The following is an 18,776-nucleotide window of genomic DNA, read 5'->3' as shown; positions in this document are numbered from 1 at the left end:
AGTCAACTCTTTGCAACTTGCAACTCCTGGGACTCTTTGCAACTCTATAGACTATAGCCCGCCAGGCTCCTCTGTCGATGGGATTCTACAGGCAAGAATAGTGGAGTGGGTTGCCATGCTGTCCTCCATGGGATCTTCCCGACTCAGGGATCGAACCCCTGTCTCTTAGGTCTCCTGCACTGCAGGCAGATTCTTTACCCACTGAGCCACCTAGGAAGCCCGAGAACGTGCCTGTTCTGAGCCAAAACAGTGTGGAGGCACAGCCTGAGACTCTGCTGGATGCAAGCCAACTCAGGTGGGATTCCACACCCACACCCAGCTGTGCTGAACTCTCTCCACATCAGTTTGCTCACCTGTATTTGAGGATAATATGGAGTATCTACTTCATAGGGCCACGGTAAAAAAAAATCAAGCAAGTTAACATGTATAAACAACTTATGGGACAACCTGTCACATGGTTAGGTGCCAGATAACCATCAGCCATAGCTATGATTTTTAACTTATTACTACTATGACTGTCTGATGACGCTGCCTGGAGCCCTCTGTATAATAACCAACCATGCCTCTTTCTGAAAACCATGGGGTCACCTCCCCACCAGCCCAACGACTGCTGATGGCCCCTTACCGTCCTCACTGGGGGCCCCGGGGGACGACTCCGAGTCCGAGGAGCTGCCCGGTGGGCCCCCACCCGCCAAGGCGTTGCCTGCCGCCTCCTTCAGCCACTTCTTCCTCTTCTTAGGGGGCGGCTCGGCCTTCACCTTGGTGGGTCGGGACTTGGGCAGCCGGGAGGTGGCGGGCTGGCCCGTGGTGAGGTTCCGATCTGGCCGAATCTGCCGGCCACCCATGCCCCGCTCGCCCCGTAGCGGCCGTTCCGCGCGCGTTGCCCTCTCTTTCTCCTTTTCCTTCTCAGCGGGCCGTGGCGGCGAGGGCTTCGCGGGGGCAGGGGGCTCAGGCACGGCCGTGTCAGTTGTCTGCTCTGGGGCCTTCTCCGACGTTGTCTTGTCAGGGTTCTCGGGCTTAGGAGGTGGTACCGGGACCTTGGGGGGCGGTGCAGAGCTACCCCCAGCGGACACGGGGCCCTTGGCCTGCCCAGAGCGCCTGGAAGGAGACATAGATGGGACTGTGCTCAGCAGCCCCCAAAACCCAAATTGTCCCCCTTGGTGTACCCGAGCCCCCACTACCTAGCCCACAGCTGAAAGCACAGACTCTTACGCAGTTGGTTTCTGTCCCCGTCTCTCTGAGGCCCCCACTCTCAGGGTCTCTGCACCCCCTTCCCGACTCTTGCTTAGAAGCATTTTGTACTTTAAAATGGTTGATCTTATGTCAATATCCCAGTATGTTTTACCCCTAGGACTGTTCGCCCCGCCCATGACCTGCCCCGCAGCCTCCAAGGTACCTGACAGGCACTGGGGGCCGGTGCCAAGGTTTCCGAGCACAGACCCTCACGTAATCCTTCTTGTTGACGTTTTCCAGGAACTTGACGTACAGGCGCTGGTACCGGTTTTTGGCGTCCCCAAAGTACCCCAAATACTACGAAAGTAAAGGAGCACGTGAAGAACTCCGTCCACCGCAGATGGGCAACCCAACACCCAGCACTCCCAGCCCCGCCCTGCGCTACCGCGGGAGCCTGCCGGGGGCTGGAGAGCCCCTTAGGGACGCCTCTTAGACCCACGGTAAATCAGAGTCATGTGTGAGGGGGACCCCGGCTCCCCCCCGCCCCTGGCCCTCGCTGTCCTCCGCAGGCTCACATTACTGGTGGCACAAAACTGCCGCTGTCCATCCTTGATCTCCGGAGTGAATTTCTGCAGCAGCGCCTTCTGGACTCGCCAGATGGGTGGGGGCTCGCGCCCGGTCTGCAAGGCCAGCTGAGGGGGGGCACAGCAAGACCGCAAGGTCAACCCCCACCCCGGCCCTTCCAAACCCAATTCCTGACCTCTCTCCTCCCTCCATACCCCCTTAAGAGAAAAGACATCGTCGTCAACAAGAATCAACCAAGACGCAGCTGATGGGTATCTTTGGCTTCCTGATGCTCTCAGCTCTGGGGCTGCAGCTTCCATCTTGCCCTGCCTTCCTACAGCTCACCCAACAGAGCTTCTCTGACTTGCCATGGAGTTCCCTCCCAATAAACCGAATACACCTAAATACACCATACAGCATAGCTTCGCCCAGCCTGCCTTAAAGGTTCTCAGAACACTAAGTCATCTAACACAAAACCTATTTTATAATAAACTGTAAAGCATCTCATGTAATTTATTGAATACTGGACTGAAAGTGAAAAACAGAATGGTTGTCTGGATACGGGAGGCTTGAAAGTGTATCACTTGTTCACCCTTGTGATTAACTGCGTGGCTGACCACGAACTGGAGGTTTCTGTTGCTCCCTGCTACTGCCCACCATCACAAGAGTATCAAAGCGTGTATCATTAGCCCAGGAATAGAAAAGAATTCAAAATTAAATGCCTATTGCATTTGCATCACCGTCAAATTGGAAAATCCTGAACTGAACCACTGAGGACAATGTGTATTTCCAACCGGGCTGTTCATTCTATTGTTTTTTGTGTGTTTCATTGTATTGAAGTATAGTTGATTTACAATGTTGCATTAGTTTCTGCAGTACAGCAAAGTGACTCAGTTACACATATTCTTTTTTATATTCTTTGCCATTATGGTTTATCACAGGACACTGAATATAGTTCCCTGTGCTATACAGTAGGACCTTGTAGTTTATCCATCTAATACACAACAGTTTACATCTGGTAATCCCAGACTCCCCATCCTTCCCTCCGCACCCACCACCCCCTTGGCAATCACAAGTCTGCTCTCTATGTCTGTGAGTCTGTTTCTGCTTTGTAGTTAAATTCACTTGTGTCGTATTGTAGATTCTACATGCAAGTGTTTTCACATGGTATTTGTCTTTGACTTCCTTCACTCAGTACCATAATCTCTAGTTCGGTTCACGCTGTTACAAATAGGCTGTTCATTCTGTGCTACCAGGTTTTACTTATCATAGCTTTACCGTGCGATTGTGGTTGTCGTTCAGTCATATCTAACTCTTTGCGACCCCATGGACTGCAGCATGCCAGGCTTCCCTGTCCTTCACCATCTCCTGGAGCTTGCTCACACTAATGTCCATTGTGTCGTTGATGCCATCCAACCATCTCATCCTCTGTTGCCCTCTTCTCTTGCCCTCAGTCTTTCCCAGCCTCAGAGTTTTTTCCAATGACTTGGCTTTTCACGTCAGGTGGTCAAAGTACTGAAGTTTCAGCTTCAGCATCAGTCCTTCTAATGAGTATTCAGGGCTGATTTTCTTTTTAGGATGGACTGGATTGATCTCCTTGCAGTCCTGCAGTCCAAAGGACTCTCAAGAGTCTTCTCCAGCACCACAATTTGAAAACAACAATTCTTTGGCACTCAGCCTTCTTTATGGTCCAACTCTCACATCTGTACATGACTACTGGAAAAACCATAGCTTTGACTAGATGGACCTTTGTCAGCAAAATGACGTCTCTGCTTTTTAATACGCTGTCTAGGTTTGTCATAGCTTTCCTTCCAAGGAGCAAACACCTTTTAATTTCCTGGCTGCAGTCACTGTACAAAGTGATTTTGGAGCCCAAGAAAATAAAATCTGTCACTATTTCCACTTTTTCCCCATGTATTTGCCAGGAAGTGATGGGACTGGATGCCATGATCTTCATTTTTTGAATGTCGACTTTTAAGCCAGATTTTTCACTCTCCTCTTTCACTCTCATCAAGAGGCTCTTTAGTTTCTCTTCGCTTTCTGCCATTAGGTATCATCTGCATATCTGAGGTTGCTGATATTTCTCCCGACAATCTTGAGTCCCCCTTGTGATTCACTCAGCCTGGCATTTCACATGATGTACTCTGCATATAGGTTAAATAAGCAGGGTGACAATATATAGCCTTGATGAACTCCTGTCTCAATTTTGAAGGAGTCTATTGTTTTGTGTCCGGTTCTAACTTGACCTGCATATACATTTCTCAGGAGGCAGTTAAGGTGGTCTGGTATTCCCATCACTTTAAGAATTTTCCACAGTCTGTTGTGATCCACACAGTCAAAGGCTTTAACATAGTCAATGAAGCAGAAGTAGATATTTTTCTGGAATTCCTTTACTTTTGCTATGATCCAACGGATGTTGGCAATTTGATGTCTGGTTCCTTTGCCTTTTCTATATCCAGCTTGTACATCTGAAAGTTCTCGGTTCACGTACTGTTTGGAGCCTAGCTTGAAGGCTTTTGAGCAATACCTTGCTAATATATGAAATGAGCACAATTGTACGGTAGTTTAAACTTTCTTTGGAATGACAACTGTCCTTTTCCAATCCTGCTGTGTTTTCCAAATTTGCTGACATACTGAGTGCAGCACTTTCACAGCATCATCTTTTAGGATTTTTAAATAGCTCACCTGGAATTCTATCACCTCCACTAGCTTTGTTCATAGTGATGCTTCCTAAGGCCCACTTGACTTCACACTCCAGGGTGTCTGGCTCTAGATGAGTGACCACACCATTGTGGTTATCCGGGTTATTAAGACCCTTTTTTGTATAGTTCTTCATGTATTCTTGCCACCTCTTCTTAATTTCTCCTGCTTCTGTTAGGTCCTTGCTGTTTCTGTCCTTTATTGTGACCATCCTCACATGAAATGCTCCCTCGGTATCTCCAATTTTCTTGACGAGATCTCTAGTCTTTCCCATTCTACTGTTTTCCTGTTTCTTTGCATTGTTCGCTTAAGAAGGCTTTCTTATTTCTCCTTGCTATTTTCTGGAACTCTGCATTCAGTTGATGTATCTTTCCCTTTCTCCTCTGCCTTTCACTTCTGTTCTTTTCTGTTATTTGTAAGGTCTCCTCGGAGAACCACTTTGCCTTCTTCCATTTCTTTTTCTTTGGGATGGTTTTGGTCACTGTCTCTTATACAGTGTTAGGAACCTCCATCCATAGTTCTTCAGGCACTCTGTCTACCAGATCTAGTTCCCTGAATCTATTCTGGAACAAGCCATCTGCATGACTCAAAGAAATGACAGAATCTGAGCACTCACCCACCCACCGTCTTCTAGATATGGTGATGGGGACCATGGTAAGGCAGAGAACAAGGCTGACAAAGCCTTTTTTGGGGTCGTCATTACAGACATAATAAGACAAGCAAAGAAACAAAACAGGGTGAGGTAGTGGCTTGTGCCTAGAATAGACACGTGGCAGGTTACATGAGACCATTTATTTCATCAGCCTGGCCACTGCAGGGCAGGACAGTGACACAAAGGCTCCCCAATCTACACTCCCCTCAGCATACTCAGACTCCCATCCCCAAACCCAAGGCTTATGTATCCCAGTAGGGCACTGAGAACAAAGGATGTCAGGCCCAGAATCTGATCTCAGGGAGTAAGAGGGGTACCTGGGAACCAGGCTTGGGCATAAAAAAAATAGCAGCACAAGTAATGAATGTGCTGATGGCAGGTGTCCCAGAAGCCTAGAAGGACTCTGGACTCAGGCTCAATCCAAGAATGCTTCCTTGAGGAAGTGACACCTAAATGAGGCTGTGTCTCCCATGAGGGGGCTGGGTGATGACCAGGGACCGCCAGGTAACATGTAGGACAGCTATGGTTCTAGAAAAGAGCAACTGACAGGCATCAGTAAGTAAAGAATAAGAACACAGTGGGAAATACGCACTGGGCTTTGTGATAACCCAGAGATGAATGACAGGCAAGCCCTGGCATTCAAAGACTCCACAGTCAAGTGATAAACAAGATTCAGACGATAACGCCAATGGATTGATCATGGCTGCCCTGAGCACTAGGCTCAGGAGCAGCAAGTGCTGGGATCAGTTAGTGATGTCTGCTGCTGACAGCAGCTGCAGCTCAGAAGCCTGAATGCCACGTACTGGTTATCTACTCTTGGTTTTTGGTCAAATGTTTTCACATCCACGAATTTTTGTATCCTTCAGATCAGCCAGGGGAACAGAAAGGAGGAGTTAAAACAACCGAATGAAAATGAGGGCCAGAGAGGTTCTTGGCTGCAATCTCATTGGGCAGAATAAGGCAGAAAAGGAAAAAAAAAAAAAAGGAGGCAGGATGAGACAGGGCTGTAGACCTCTCACCCCAAGTGCTTTCCCCAAGGATACCAGTTTTCAATCCTCACTCCTGGCTCCTCAGGTCAGAAGTCCGAAGATCAAAAAGTCTATTTCCCATCCTTTTCAAGGACTCAAAAGTCCATTTACATCCTGCCTGCTCCAAAACCTTCCACCAGGGCCTCCAAAGCACATTCCACAGCCTGGCATAGAGACAGCCTCAGTTTCCTTTCCTTTCTCCCATCCCAGGCCATCCTGGGGTGGCCCTCAAAGCTCAGCACCCAAAGCCCAGACTCTCTGACTTTCAAGTCTCTGAATATGCAGGGGCCCCTGACTAGAGGTGCCTTTTTTTCCCTCTCATTGTGGATATAACGTTCCTTGTTCCAGTTCTCAGATGTTTTTGAAAAAAATCCATTAGAGCACCTCTTTCTCTGTCTCTTGCCACTGCCAATCTCCTTTCTCTAAGGAGCCAGCTATTTCTCTTAACTGGACGTGGGGCCCTCAACTCACCACATCCCGATTGGGCTTGGCTTCTTTCCCCAAACCACTCTTCCTCCCAGGATCCCACCATCCCCCAATCATCCAGGCCCTGGCAACATCCTCCTTGCCTTCTCCCAAACCAGGGTCCGTTAGTCCCAAAGCCACGTCTTTCCTTTCCCCATGTCAATCAAATCACAGACCACACCCACTTCCCCTAAGTGGGAAACTTGCCCCACCCATGGCCCCTATTCAACAGAAACCACAGCTGATTGGAGGAGACCTGACAAGGACAGCCAATCAGCAGGCACACCATGAAGCTCATCTTTACTTCAAATGCTGTGCTGGACCAATCAGATTGTATTCTGGGAAAGTGAATGGTGACCAGCTGAGACAAGGGGAGTAAGCAGCAGGATATGAGTAAGGTAGAGGCACCCAGCTTGGCCATTAAGGAGAAAGCTACAGGGTCAGACACAGGGGAGTCTGTCATAGAACTGAGGCAGTGGACAGACTGTCAACAGGACTGCAGGTTCCCAGCCACCTCCCTGCTGGCCGGGGCAGAGAAGCAGCCAGACAACCCAAAGCAGATTCTCAAGCAAGGACCCCTGATCTCACCCCAGCATGATCTGGACTCTGCCCACCTTCCCAGCCTCGGCTCCTGCTGTCCAGACACTTAAGCCCTTGCTTCCATCCCAACACATCACATAGACATGCCTCACCACAGGGTCTTTGCACAGACTATTCCCTCTGCCTGGACTGCCCTCCACATACTTTTCTCTATCCAATAAACTTACATGCTCAGAGATTAGCTCCTGGTAAATCTTCAGCATTCCTAAGGACTGGGAGTTAATATTCTCATGCCCATTTTACAGGTGGGGAAGCTGAAGCAGAGAGGGCTGTTAACCCTATACTGTCCAGTGCAGTAAGCCCTCCTCACACATGGCTCTTGAGCACTTGAAACCCAGTTCACCTGAATCAACGTTCTGTAAGTGTAAAATATAGTCTGGATTTCAAAGACTTGGTAAACAAGAAAGACTGTAAAACAACTCACTAACTCTTCCTAAACTGTCCAGAAACTAAATATTTTAGATGTACTGGGTTAAAGAAAACCCTATGGCTAACCTCACACATCTTTTAACTTTTTTTAAAGAAGTGTAGATGTAAGAAAATTTTAAATGAAGAACATGGCTTGTATGATTATTTATACTGGGCTGCCCTTGTTTTACCATAAACTATGGCCAGTGGCCCATTTCTATAAATCTATGAGTTAAGAATGGTTTCTACTTTAAAGGATTGTGAAAAAGAAAATCAAAAACCAAACAAAACCAAAAGAATACCTGGCAGACACCATAAGCAGCTTGCAAAGCTTGAAGTATTTATTATGTGTGCTGTGCTTAGCCGCTCAGTCGTGTCCCACTCTTTGCGACCCCATGGACTGTAGCCTGCCAGGCTCCTCTGTCCCTGGGATTCTCCAGGCAAGAATACTGGAGTGGGTGGCCATGCCCTGCTCCACAGGATCTTTCCAACCCAGGGATCGAGCCCAGGTTTCTAGCCTTTCACAAAAAAAGTTTGCCAAGCTCTACATTAGAGATTTGCCCAAGATCACTGAGATGAATAATAGAAGCAAAGTTCTGTTTTGTTTTTATTTGGCTGTGTGGCCATGAGGCATGTGGGATCTGTTACCTGACCAGGGATCGAACCTGTGGCCCCTGCACTGAGAGTGTGGTGTCTTAACCGCTGGACTGCTAGGGAAGTCCCAGAAGCAAAGTTTACAGGGTGCTTTCGACATGCCACCCACAATCAGAACACCGGACAGGCTGTAACACCTGAGTCCTCACATTATATGAAGGAATTCTAACACAATCAGCTCCCATTTTACAGATGAGGAAACTGAGGCTCGGGACGGTCAAACCCTAGTCCAGCATGGAAGTGGCATGGATTCAAGCCAATCAGTTTTGTGCCAAAGCTGGGCTCTTAATAACCATGCTGCCAGCCCGCCCGGATTCCAGAGACACGAACAAGTCCTCATCTGTACGAGTGGCTCAATCCTGGTGCTCTGAGTTCCCCATCAGAACACATACCCGTGTTGTATTTTAAGCATCTGAGTCCTTGGCTGGCCCCCTCCCCTGCCCCATGCCAGCTGGGAGGTGGTATCAGATGGCCCTGGCTCCAATCCTGGCTTGGCACTCGCCAGCCAAATGATTCCCTCACCCTGAATGTGAACTTCCTCATCTGTAAACTGGGAATGGTCAGGGTCCCAGAGCCTGGCTCATCTCGTCCAGTACTGGGTGCCCAGAGGCACTACTAGTGTTTGCTAGAATTCTAATACCCAAAGAACAGCTGACCCTGGTGCTGAGAGCGTGGGCTCCCAGGGCCAGTAACTGTATCCAGGTCCCAAGCTGCAAAAGCCTGGAAAAGCCATTTTAATGCTCTGAGCCTCAGTTTCCTTCCCTGTAAAAGAAGGATAGTAATCCTTATAAAGAAAGTGATTACAAAGATAAAATTTACAAGTGGGGGCAATGGTGTGCATGACAATGTGAAAATACTTCATGCCACTGAATGGTACACTTAAAAATGGTTAAAACAAGGACTTCCCTGGTAGTCCAGTGGTTAAGACTCAGTGCTTCCACTGCAGGGGGTGCGTGGGTTCGATTCCTGGTCAGGGAACTAAGATTCCACATACGGTGTGGCATGGCCCCCTCCCAAGGGAAAAAAAATGGTTAAAATGATAAACTTCATGATGTGTATCGGTTATCATACATAACCGAAAAACCGAAAAACATAACCGAAAGAAAAAAAAAAAAAAATTAAATCCTGAATGTGATGCATCCCGAATCCTAAACCCTGGACTTCCCTGGTGGCCCAGTGGTTAAGCATTCACCTGCCAACGCATGGGACCCAGGTCTGATGCCTGGTCCAGGAAGATCCTACATGTCACAGAGCAACTAAGCCCATGTTCCACAACTACTGACCCTGAGCTCCTGACCCCATGCTCTGCAACAAGATAGCCACAACTAGAGAAAGCCCACATGCAGCAAAGAAAGGCCAGTGCAGCCAAAAATAAACCCCCCCCCAAAAAAAAATCCTATCCCCTGAGAACTGCTAGCAGTTCCCATCACTGCTGTTCATCTGACATTTCCATCGCTTGTCCCAGCTGATGGCCAAAGAGTCTCAGAAATCTTGACGTCAAATGAAATGATGTGCACAGGGCACTAGCAGAGTGAGCACGACCATGAGCGAGGTGGGAGGACCGGGCAGGGAGGGATACTGAGACGCAAGGCATCAGGAATGGTCCCGTCACTGGCGGAGGGGTGGGGATGTGAGAGTTCATGCTAGCATTCACTCTGCTTTACAACTTACCAATCTCTCGTGAATGTTCGTTTGTATGTTATCGAATACCATGATATGAAGACGATAAAACAATGGGTAAGAAGACACAGCCCGGGATTGGCGGGCTGGGGCGGAGGAGGTAGAATGGTGGAACCTTCCTGGTGGTCCAGTGGTTAAGACTCTACATGTCCAATACAGGGAACATGGGTTTGATGCTTGGTTGGGGAACTAAGATTCCACATGCTGTGATGTGGGGCCAAAAAAAAAAGAAAGGAGCAGAAGAAGAATGCCAGGGTGGAGAGGAAGCAGGACCAACAAAAAGGTGATAAGGTAAAAGCTGAGTGATGGATACACACAGCCCCCTTACTCTATTTGCTCTGCTGCTGCTGCTAAGTCGCTTCAGTCGTGTCCGACTCTGTGCAACCCTGTAGACGGCAGCCCACCAGGCTCCCCAGTCCCTAGGATTCTCCACACAAGAACAATGGAGTGGGTTGTCATTTCCTTCTCCAATGCATGAAAGTGAAAAGTGAAAGTAAAGTTGCTTCAGTCGTGTCCGACTCTTACCGACCCCATGGACTGCAGCCCACCCAGGCTCCTCCGAACATGGGATTTTCCAGGCAAGAGTAGTAGAGTGGGGTCTATTTGCTCTACTCTTTCCATAATAAAATAAATTGAAAACAACACAGGAAAAAGCACATTAAGCTCATCTCCCAAAACACACTCTTAGTAACAAAGTATAATAATAGTGTCTATCTTTATAATGAATGCATTCCACAACCTCTCTATCTGTAACTGACAAGAAACAACACCCAAGGTGAAATTAAAGTTAAGATACATGGTTCCTGCCCCCTAGTGAATATCCAGTCAGTGACAGTAACTAACATAAAGAATGGCTTTACTTAGACTTTGGTATCTTGACCAGGGTGATCATGGCTTGCTGACCTGAGAACTCCTTCTAGCCCCATGCCCTGTGAGAAGCACCACACAGGCATCTGAATTCACCTACCCTTATCAAGCACTGACATTAACCCTCTGATCCAATTACCTTATTCAATGAACAAATGACCACAGGAGAGGTCAGTACACTTTTTCTGTAACAAAGTAGACAAGAAGTATTTTGGGATTTGTGGGTCAGCTCAGCTCTGCTGCAAATACCCAACTCTGCTATTGGATGGGAAAAGCGGCCTATGTATATGATATGTAAATAAATGGGCGGGGCCATGTGCCAATAAAACTTAATTTCCAAAACCAGGTGGGGTGTGTGTGTGTGTCATAGTGCACCCATCCCTGTATAAAGTAACTGGAAGTAGTAAATGGGCTGGTGTATAGAGTATTTAACAGACTGCCCTGGTGTTCCAGTGGTTAAGACTGCTTCCACTGCAAAGGGCACAGGTTCTATCCCTGGTCACAGAACTAAGATCCTACACGCCCTATGGTGAGGCAAAAAAAATTAAAAAGGGTTTAAGATGTGGCCTGACACACAGGCATTCCCAAACCATCAGCTGTGACTGTATAGGTGTGTGTTTTCAAAGGTACGGGTCACATCAATACCTCACCTTTCCATCTATAAGTGACAAGTAGCCTTTACAGCACCCATCGGCTTGTTAAAAGCGCCTGCTTCAGCTTTGTCCCTTAGTATGACCCTAACACTCACAGTAAGAGTATCTGGAATAACTGCCAACAATCATTTCACCGTATTTACCGGTGACATATGCATATACACCCGAGTAACAGCTCAGAGGCCGGGATCCTCCACACTGACTAGCAGGTCCCATCCACCTGCCCTGCCACGGGTCTTAGGAGGTGCAGCGGAGAGGCCCCGCCACCGCGGTACGTGCAGCCCCCAGCACCGGGCCTGTCATCCAACAAGGGCTCCGCGAACTCTCCAGCAGCCTCTCCAGCAGCCGAGGCAGCAGGCTTGCTGGTCCCCGCGACGCCGGCGGTCGGGGGCGGGGGCTCACCTTGAGAGAAGGGATGTCCTCAGCGCGGATGACGAACTCGTCGCGCTCCCGGAAGATGCCCTCCCCGCCGCTCTCGCCCGCCTCCTCGTCCGTCTCCCCGCACACGGCCGCCGTCTCCTGTTTCTTGGCCAGGTGCAGGGGCCGGGCGTCCGGTGGCTCCGGGTCCTCGGGGGACGGGGCGGCGGGCTCCTCCGGGGGCGGCGGCGGGGGCGCGGTGGCCGGCGGGGGCGGCGGCGGCGGTGGGGGCACGGGGGCGGGCGGCGACGGCAGGGCCGGCAGGGCCGGGGCCGGAGGCGGCGGCGGCGGCGGCTGTGGCTGTGGCGGCGAGCTGGGTGCTGGGGTCACCAGCGGGGGCGGCGAGGGCAGGGCCGGCGGTGGGGGCGGCGGCTGCGGTGTTGGGGCGGGAGGCGGCGAGGGTGGGGGCTTCTCCTCCAGCAGTGGGGGCTCTAGGGGCGAGAGGGGCATCAGGGCTGGAGCCCCCCCTCAACCCACCCTCCCACCAAACATGTTACCTGCTGACGGTGAAAACTCTCTCAGCCTATTCTGGGGGGGGCTCCCAACACAGTCCTCTTCCTGCCCTGTATCCCAACATCCCTCCTGATCAAACTGAGCTCTTCACCTAACAACCATCTCTGGCCTCAACCCCCCTCCATTTCTACTTTCCATTACTCTTCTGTTGCCCTTTCTCCTCCTTCAAAGAGGGTCCTTGTCTGACCCGCTCACTGTCCTCTCCCTGACCTTCAACACCCGCCCCATCCCCGACACCTACAAGAAGCCCATGTTCCTTTAACTCCTCTTTCCAATGTCCTAATGGGCTTCCTTGGTGGCTCAGATGGTAAATAATCCATCTGCAACGTGGGAGACCTGGGTTCGATCCTGGGTTGGGAAGATCCCTGGAGGAGGGCATGGCAACCCACTCCAGTACTCTTGCCTGGTGAATCCCCATGGACAGAGGAGCCTGGCGGGCTACAGTCCAGGGGATCACAAAGAGTCAGACGTGACTGATTGACTAGGCACTCAGGCAGACATGCCACTCTGGTCCTCATCTTTCCCCGGTCTTCGCAGACCCCCAGTGTCATAGGGCAGTTCTGCAACCCAACTGCATTGCTTAGTGTCCCCCCACCACAATGGCCAGGAGGCCTCTCTGGTCCCATCAAACCCCCCTCCTGGCTCCCTAGCCTAGTCCCTACAAATCTTCTGGCCCTGCCCTGCCCCCCAGTCTGCAAATACCATTCTCCATCCCAGCACCTCTGCTCTTGTCCGTGAATGTCTCTCCCTGTGCCAACAGCCCCTTGGCTCCTTCCTTATTGCCACTCAGCTCCCCAACAGTCCTTCTGCCACACCAGCATCCCTCCCTGAGACTCCAGTGAGGATTCTGAGCCCCTGAAACAGGCTCCCACAGAGTCCATTGTAGTCCAGAATTACCTTTGCTGTTTTGGGGTCCCAGTCTGGTGCTTACTTCCCATTTGTTAATGTCCCTCCTGATTCCTGGGCCATCCCCTCTGTATACCTGTTCCTTATCTGCTCAGAGATCTCATCCTCCTCTATCCAAGCTCTCCCCTTTCCTTTCCTTTCCTCAGCCTGCTCTTCGGAATTGCCAATGCCCTCTCCTTCCTGTTAAATACCCATGATATTTGAAACATCCTCACTCACCCAGCCCAACGCCTTGAGATCTCCTGACTCTTCAAACTGCTTTTGATCCATCCCTGGGTCCTTAGCCGTGAGCCTTCCTGACCCTTCCAAGGCCCTCTCTTTCCATGATGCTCTCTCCCATTACAGCCGATCCAGACGCTCTGCATAGAACTTGCCAGTCTTTCCCATCTCTTCCCTGATGCTTTCCTTTAGTCTCTCACTGTCTTACTCCCCATTTCCCACCTTCCAGAAGATGTCACCATTCCATAAGACTCCTCTGAGCACCTAAGCTTCATTCACTGCTCCAAACACCCTCCCCCAAACCTCAACTCTTTCATCCCCAATGCCCCTATCAAAGCCCCTGAAATTTTGTCCGACATGCCCTCTCAGGACTAAATGCCGTTCAGACATGACTGTACCCCTAGCCTTTCCTGATGCCCCACACCCCACAATCTGACTAGTCGTTGGTAATGCATGTTTCTTTAACCAACCCTCCCCAAGTCTCTGTCTGCTCCCCCAGACCCTCTTCTGTCCTCTGTCATACATCTCTAACCCCTAGAGGTCTTCGCACATCCCATGTCCCCTCATCAGTTTTAAAAGCTCTCTCCGACCCTGTCACCCACCTGTCCCCATCACTTATAACCTATGCTGACCAGTGTGTAACCTACACCATCAGACCTGTGCCCTGAATCTTGGGGAATCCCTGGCCTGCCCCCACAGACCTCCTTCCCAGCTCTCACCAGGTGTGCCGCTGCTGCTGGCGCTGGGGAGCCCCGGGAGCGGGGGTGGCCCGGGGACTGCAGCCTCTGCAGCTAAGGGGGGCCCATCTGGAGTGGAGACGTCCTTAGGCCCGGCCAGTGGCGGGTCATCGAGAGCAGAGATGGCTGAGGAGATGCTCTCCTGGAGGTCCCGGTTCTTGGCAACAGAGTCTTCCTCGTCAGAGGAGAAGGAGGGCAGGGTCTCCAGGTTCCGCTTCAGCTCCTCGTCCAGCCGCTTACAGGGTGAAGGGCAGCCGAGCCCCAGCCCCTCGCTCTCCGCGGCCTCCAGCGCCCCCCCCAGCCCGAAGGCGCTGGCGGGTGGGGGGTGTGGTACAGTGGGGGCGGTGGGGGGCTGGGGAGGCAGGCCCCGGGCCGGCACAGTGGCCGGCACACTCTTGGGGGGGCTGAGCGGGGGTGTCAGGCCAGCCTGATAGAGTGGTGGATGGCGCTTGCCTGACTTGAGAAAGTCCAGGAACGAAGCCATGAAGCCGGACTTCATCTCGGGCTGCTTCTCCTCCACCTCCTTGATCTTGGCCTCGATCTTCTCCCGAGTGAGGCTGGAGTCCAGGCTGTTGTGGTCAGCTCCTGACACAGCATCACCCGATGAGGCTCCCAGACCCTCGCCGGCCTTGGGCACAGACAGCTTGATCTAGATGTGGGAGCAGTGGGCAGTCAGGGCCCACGTGTCCCGGCCCCTAAGTCCCCTCCTCCCTCCGACTCAGGAGTCTGGGGCCCCAGGCCTCTCCCTGCTTAAGACTATTAAGTTCAAGTTCTCAGCAATCTCAGCCTGCAGACCTAGAACTGAATCCCACAAACCCTTTTGCTCAGATTCCAGAATGACAGAACTGATATTCCTCCCTCATTACTGACTCCCTCCCACAAGACCCAGGAACCCAGGATCCCCACGATCAATAGTCCTGTGGGACCTAGAACCTAAGAACACAAGCACTATCTCCCAGCCTCCCTCTGAACACACAAATTTCAACTCTCAGATCTCTCCAAGCGTGGAACTCTGGAGTTTGAGCCCTCTGATTCATTTTCTCCTGGGAGTCAGTTCATACCACATTCCCTATCCTGCCCAAGAACCTCAAATGTGGCTCCAACCCCCAGGCATTAGGGTCCCACCCCTCACCTTCAGTGGTTTCAGGGGCTCCAGCCGAGTGCCCCCTGCCTCCTCGGCCTTCCTGCCCCGGCCCCGGCCCCGGCCCCGAGGTTTCTTGGCCCCATCAGCAGGTGTGGAGGCTGAGGCTGGCCCAGCGGTGGTGGGGACCTCCAGTGGGCGAATCCGGGGTCTCCCACGTGGCCGGGGCGGCCCATCACGCTTGGCCTTGGTGGGTTTGCGACCTCTGCGCCGGGGGCCGTCGGGGCCTGGATTGGGTGGACAGAAGTCAATGTCACCCAGCGGGGAGAGAGCCGGGCGGGAGCGGCAGCTGGACACCAGGTCAGGCAGGCGCCGCGGGTTGAGGCGGATGTCAGCGGGCACGTCGGCTTTGTCCTCATCGGCCTCAAACTCGTACTCCTGGGCATACAGTTTCTTGGGCGTCTGGAAGGGCGGGTCGCGGCGCCGCAGCAGGTGGAAAGAGGACGTCTTGAGCAGCTTCTTTGGCTTGGTAGAGCAGAAGATGGGCGAGGTCAGGCCTCCCTTGGGCTCCGAGGCAGGGGGCGGCGGCGGCGGAGGGGGAGGCGGGGGCGGGGGCGCCGCCTGGTGCGGCCCACTCTGGATCAGGCCCAGAGGCTCAGCGTTGACTGTGGAGGGCAGCTCGGGTGGCTTGTTGGGGTCTAGGCCCAGGCCCGGAGTCTCGGGGCCGGCTCCAGATGCCCGGCCAGGGCAGTAGGGCCCGTAGGGATCATAGGCAGGGGGACCGGGGGGCGGCCCGGTCCCTGCCTTGGGATCACCCTCGTCCTCGGGTGGCCCAGCCTTGCCATAGTCATCCGCCGGCCCTCCGCCGAACATCTCCTCCATCGTGGGGAAGAAACTGCGCTCCTCGTCTTGGAGCAAGGAGTCAGGGAAGCAGATGGAAGTGAGTGGCACGAAGCGGGGGGCCTTGGTGCCTTGCGGGCTGGGGCTGCGGTAGGCACCGGAGGGATCCTTGCCTTCGGTGTTGGGTGGGCCCACGCCAGTGTCACCGGGTCCAGCAGGCAGCGGCTCCAGGGCCCCCAGCAATTCTTGCATGGCGCCGGGTGGCTCCAGGCTCTCCTCCGGCCGCAGGCGGGGGCTGGGGGCACCAGGCTCCAGGCCATGGCTGCGGAGGTGGGCCTCAAGCTGGAGGGGCATGGGCGGTGGGGGTGGGGGAGGTGGCGGGGGCGGCTGGGGTGCCCCATCTCGGGTGGCCGGCTCAAGGAGGTGGACGCCGACTTTGGGAGCACTGGAGGAGGGGCTGGGAGTGTGGCTGAGGACTGAGGGGAGCAGCTGGGGAGGAGGGGGCGGCAGCACCAGAGGGAGGTCGGGGCCCCCTGCCTCTAGGAGGAGGCCATGGGGGGCAGGCTGGGCCGACTGGGCCGTGGGTTGTGGGGGCGGAGGGCTCTTTTGGAGGAAGGCCCCCAGCTCCTTGGCACCTGCCCCATAGTGGACAACCGAGGTGGCCAGCCCCTCAGGGGTCTCGCCACCCCGTTCCGGCCCTTTCTTCTTCTCCTTCAGCCGCCCCAGGCCCAGCTCCAGGGCTGCGGTGGCACCCTCGTCAAGGCTGGCGCTGGTCCGGATGACGCTCTGCAGATGGTACCGCTGGGGGTCTTCCTTGGCCAGCTCGTAGGGTGTGCCTGGGGGACCCCCAGCCCCTCCACTGCCCCCAAGTCCCTTGGAGGCATCCGCTGCCCCATCTTCGCCCACCAGGCCATCTGCCCCTGAGGTCCGCGGAGGGCTGGGCGCCTGGAGGAGGTGCTGAATGAGGAATTCTTCATCCTCCGTGCGCTCAGCGGGAGGCCCACCAGGGCCCGCCAGCAGCTCGGAGCCATCCCCCTTGCCCTTGTAGCCACCTGCTCCGGCTGCATAGCTGCTGGCCCCTGGGGGTGCCAGGAACGGGGCTGAGGCCAGGACGGAGCTCAGGTATTTGCCAGGGGCTCCTGGAGAGCCGACTCCGGGTGGGCGGCCAGGGGCAGGTGGCGACTGTAGTGGGCGGATGATGTGAGAAGGGCTGGCCTCTCCGCCGCCCCCCAGGGAGCTGGGCCCCCAACCGCCTCCATGGCCCGAGAGTGCTGGGGAATGGCCAGTACTGTAGCTGAGCGAGGGGCTGGCTGTGGGCAGACCCTGGGAGTGGGCAGCTGGCCCCGGATACGGCTCACCCTGCACCCCATACAGCTGCCCCTGCAGCTGGTCTGGGGAATAGCTCTGACACGTGGCTAGGCCAGGAGGCGGGGGACCACTCGGGGGCTGCTGTGGCCCCCCTGAGTAGCTAGGGCCTTTGCTCAAGTCCTGTGCTTGACCCCCTCCGAACCCCTGCCCATAGGCCTGGGGTCCTAGAAGCCCTTGGGGCTGACCGGGGGAATAGGCCTGGCCTCCGGCCCCTCCAGCCCCGGAGGCCTTCCCAGTGGCATAGGCCGCTGCTGGCCCACCTAGGCTCTGGCATTTGGGTGTGGCGGTCGAACGGGCTGGTGGGGGCCTACTGGCACCGCCCGCAGCTGCCCCGTAACCACCTTTGCCCGTCTTATAACCAGGCGACTGAATGATGGGGCGGTAACCTCCACCGCCACCCCCTGCCCCACCTCCTCCGGCTGCCTCAGGGCCCGCAGCCCTGCCCGATGCCCCGGCCGTGGCTCCACTGGGCCCAGCTTTGCTAGGCTCACCAGCGCCAGGCGAGGGTTCTCCACCGCCCAGCGGGCTGCAGGCCAAGTTGGCCCGATGGCCCATGGAGGTGTAGCTGCCTCCGCAGCTCAGGTAGTGCTGGAGGGCATGGGCTGGGGGTGGGGGTGGGGGGGGCTGGGCACTGGCGGGCCGCTGGTAGTGCTTGATGACCGTGTCCTGGCGGGGCAGGGCCCGCTCGGGGGGTGGCGGGCCGGGGGCAGCACCCGAAAAGTTGTAGAGCTGTGGAGAGGACTGTTCGGCAGCGGCGGCAGCAGCAGCAGAAGAGGAAGCCAGCAGGTTGAACTGAGTCGGGAGGTGGCGGGGAGGTGGGGGTGGGTCTGGGGGACCAGGGCGGTAAGGTGGGGTTTGGGCTGGGCCAAGACCAGCGGGCCCCAGGACACCACCCCCCGCCAGGCGCTCAAAACCTAGCGAGGAGGGCACCGTGGGTGCCTGCGAGGGCTTCAGGTGCAGCACGTCATGAGGGGACAGGAGCCCATTAGCTGGGGGACTAAATGGGGGATCCTGGAGGCTGAGGGAAGAGGGAACTGGGAAGGGGCGGCTGCCAAAGGAAGCCGGGTGCTGATAAGCCGACAGGGCGGAGGAGGATGGAAATGTGCTGGAACCGGGCAGGGCGCCTGAGATGAAGAGCTCCGTGGGGCCTGGCGTGTGCATGGCTAGGGATGAATGAGGGAGGAGACCACAGGTGAGGGTTGACCACAAGCCAGCCCCACCCTGGCCCTCCTGGGCTGGCAGCGGGCTTAC

At 54.3% G+C, this 18,776-nt stretch overlaps 1 protein-coding gene across 2 annotated transcripts in view; it reads right to left on the bottom strand.

Annotated features, from left to right (window-relative positions):
* Positions 1-18,776, bottom strand: part of PRR12 (proline rich 12) — a 29,370-nt gene that overhangs the window by 7,282 nt on the left and 3,312 nt on the right. The window contains exons 4-9 of one of the 2 annotated variants that reach the window (XM_061389035.1): positions 15,369-18,688; positions 14,219-14,864; positions 11,847-12,292; positions 1,749-1,865; positions 1,397-1,530; positions 626-1,098 (exon numbers count right to left, since the gene is read on the bottom strand). In XM_061389035.1, the coding sequence (XP_061245019.1) occupies positions 626-1,098; positions 1,397-1,530; positions 1,749-1,865; positions 11,847-12,292; positions 14,219-14,864; positions 15,369-18,688 (5,136 nt within the window). Of the gene's footprint in view, positions 1-625; positions 1,099-1,396; positions 1,531-1,748; positions 1,866-11,846; positions 12,293-14,218; positions 14,886-15,368; positions 18,689-18,776 lie in introns of both variants that reach the window. The other variant, XM_061389034.1, reaches the window with a different exon arrangement.

Source organism: Bos javanicus, chromosome 18 (genome assembly GCF_032452875.1).
Source record: "Bos javanicus breed banteng chromosome 18, ARS-OSU_banteng_1.0, whole genome shotgun sequence".
Classification (NCBI taxonomy): Eukaryota; Metazoa; Chordata; class Mammalia; order Artiodactyla; family Bovidae; genus Bos; species Bos javanicus.
Note: the sequence above shows the minus strand (reverse complement) of the source record. Positions and strands in the feature narration are given on the sequence as shown.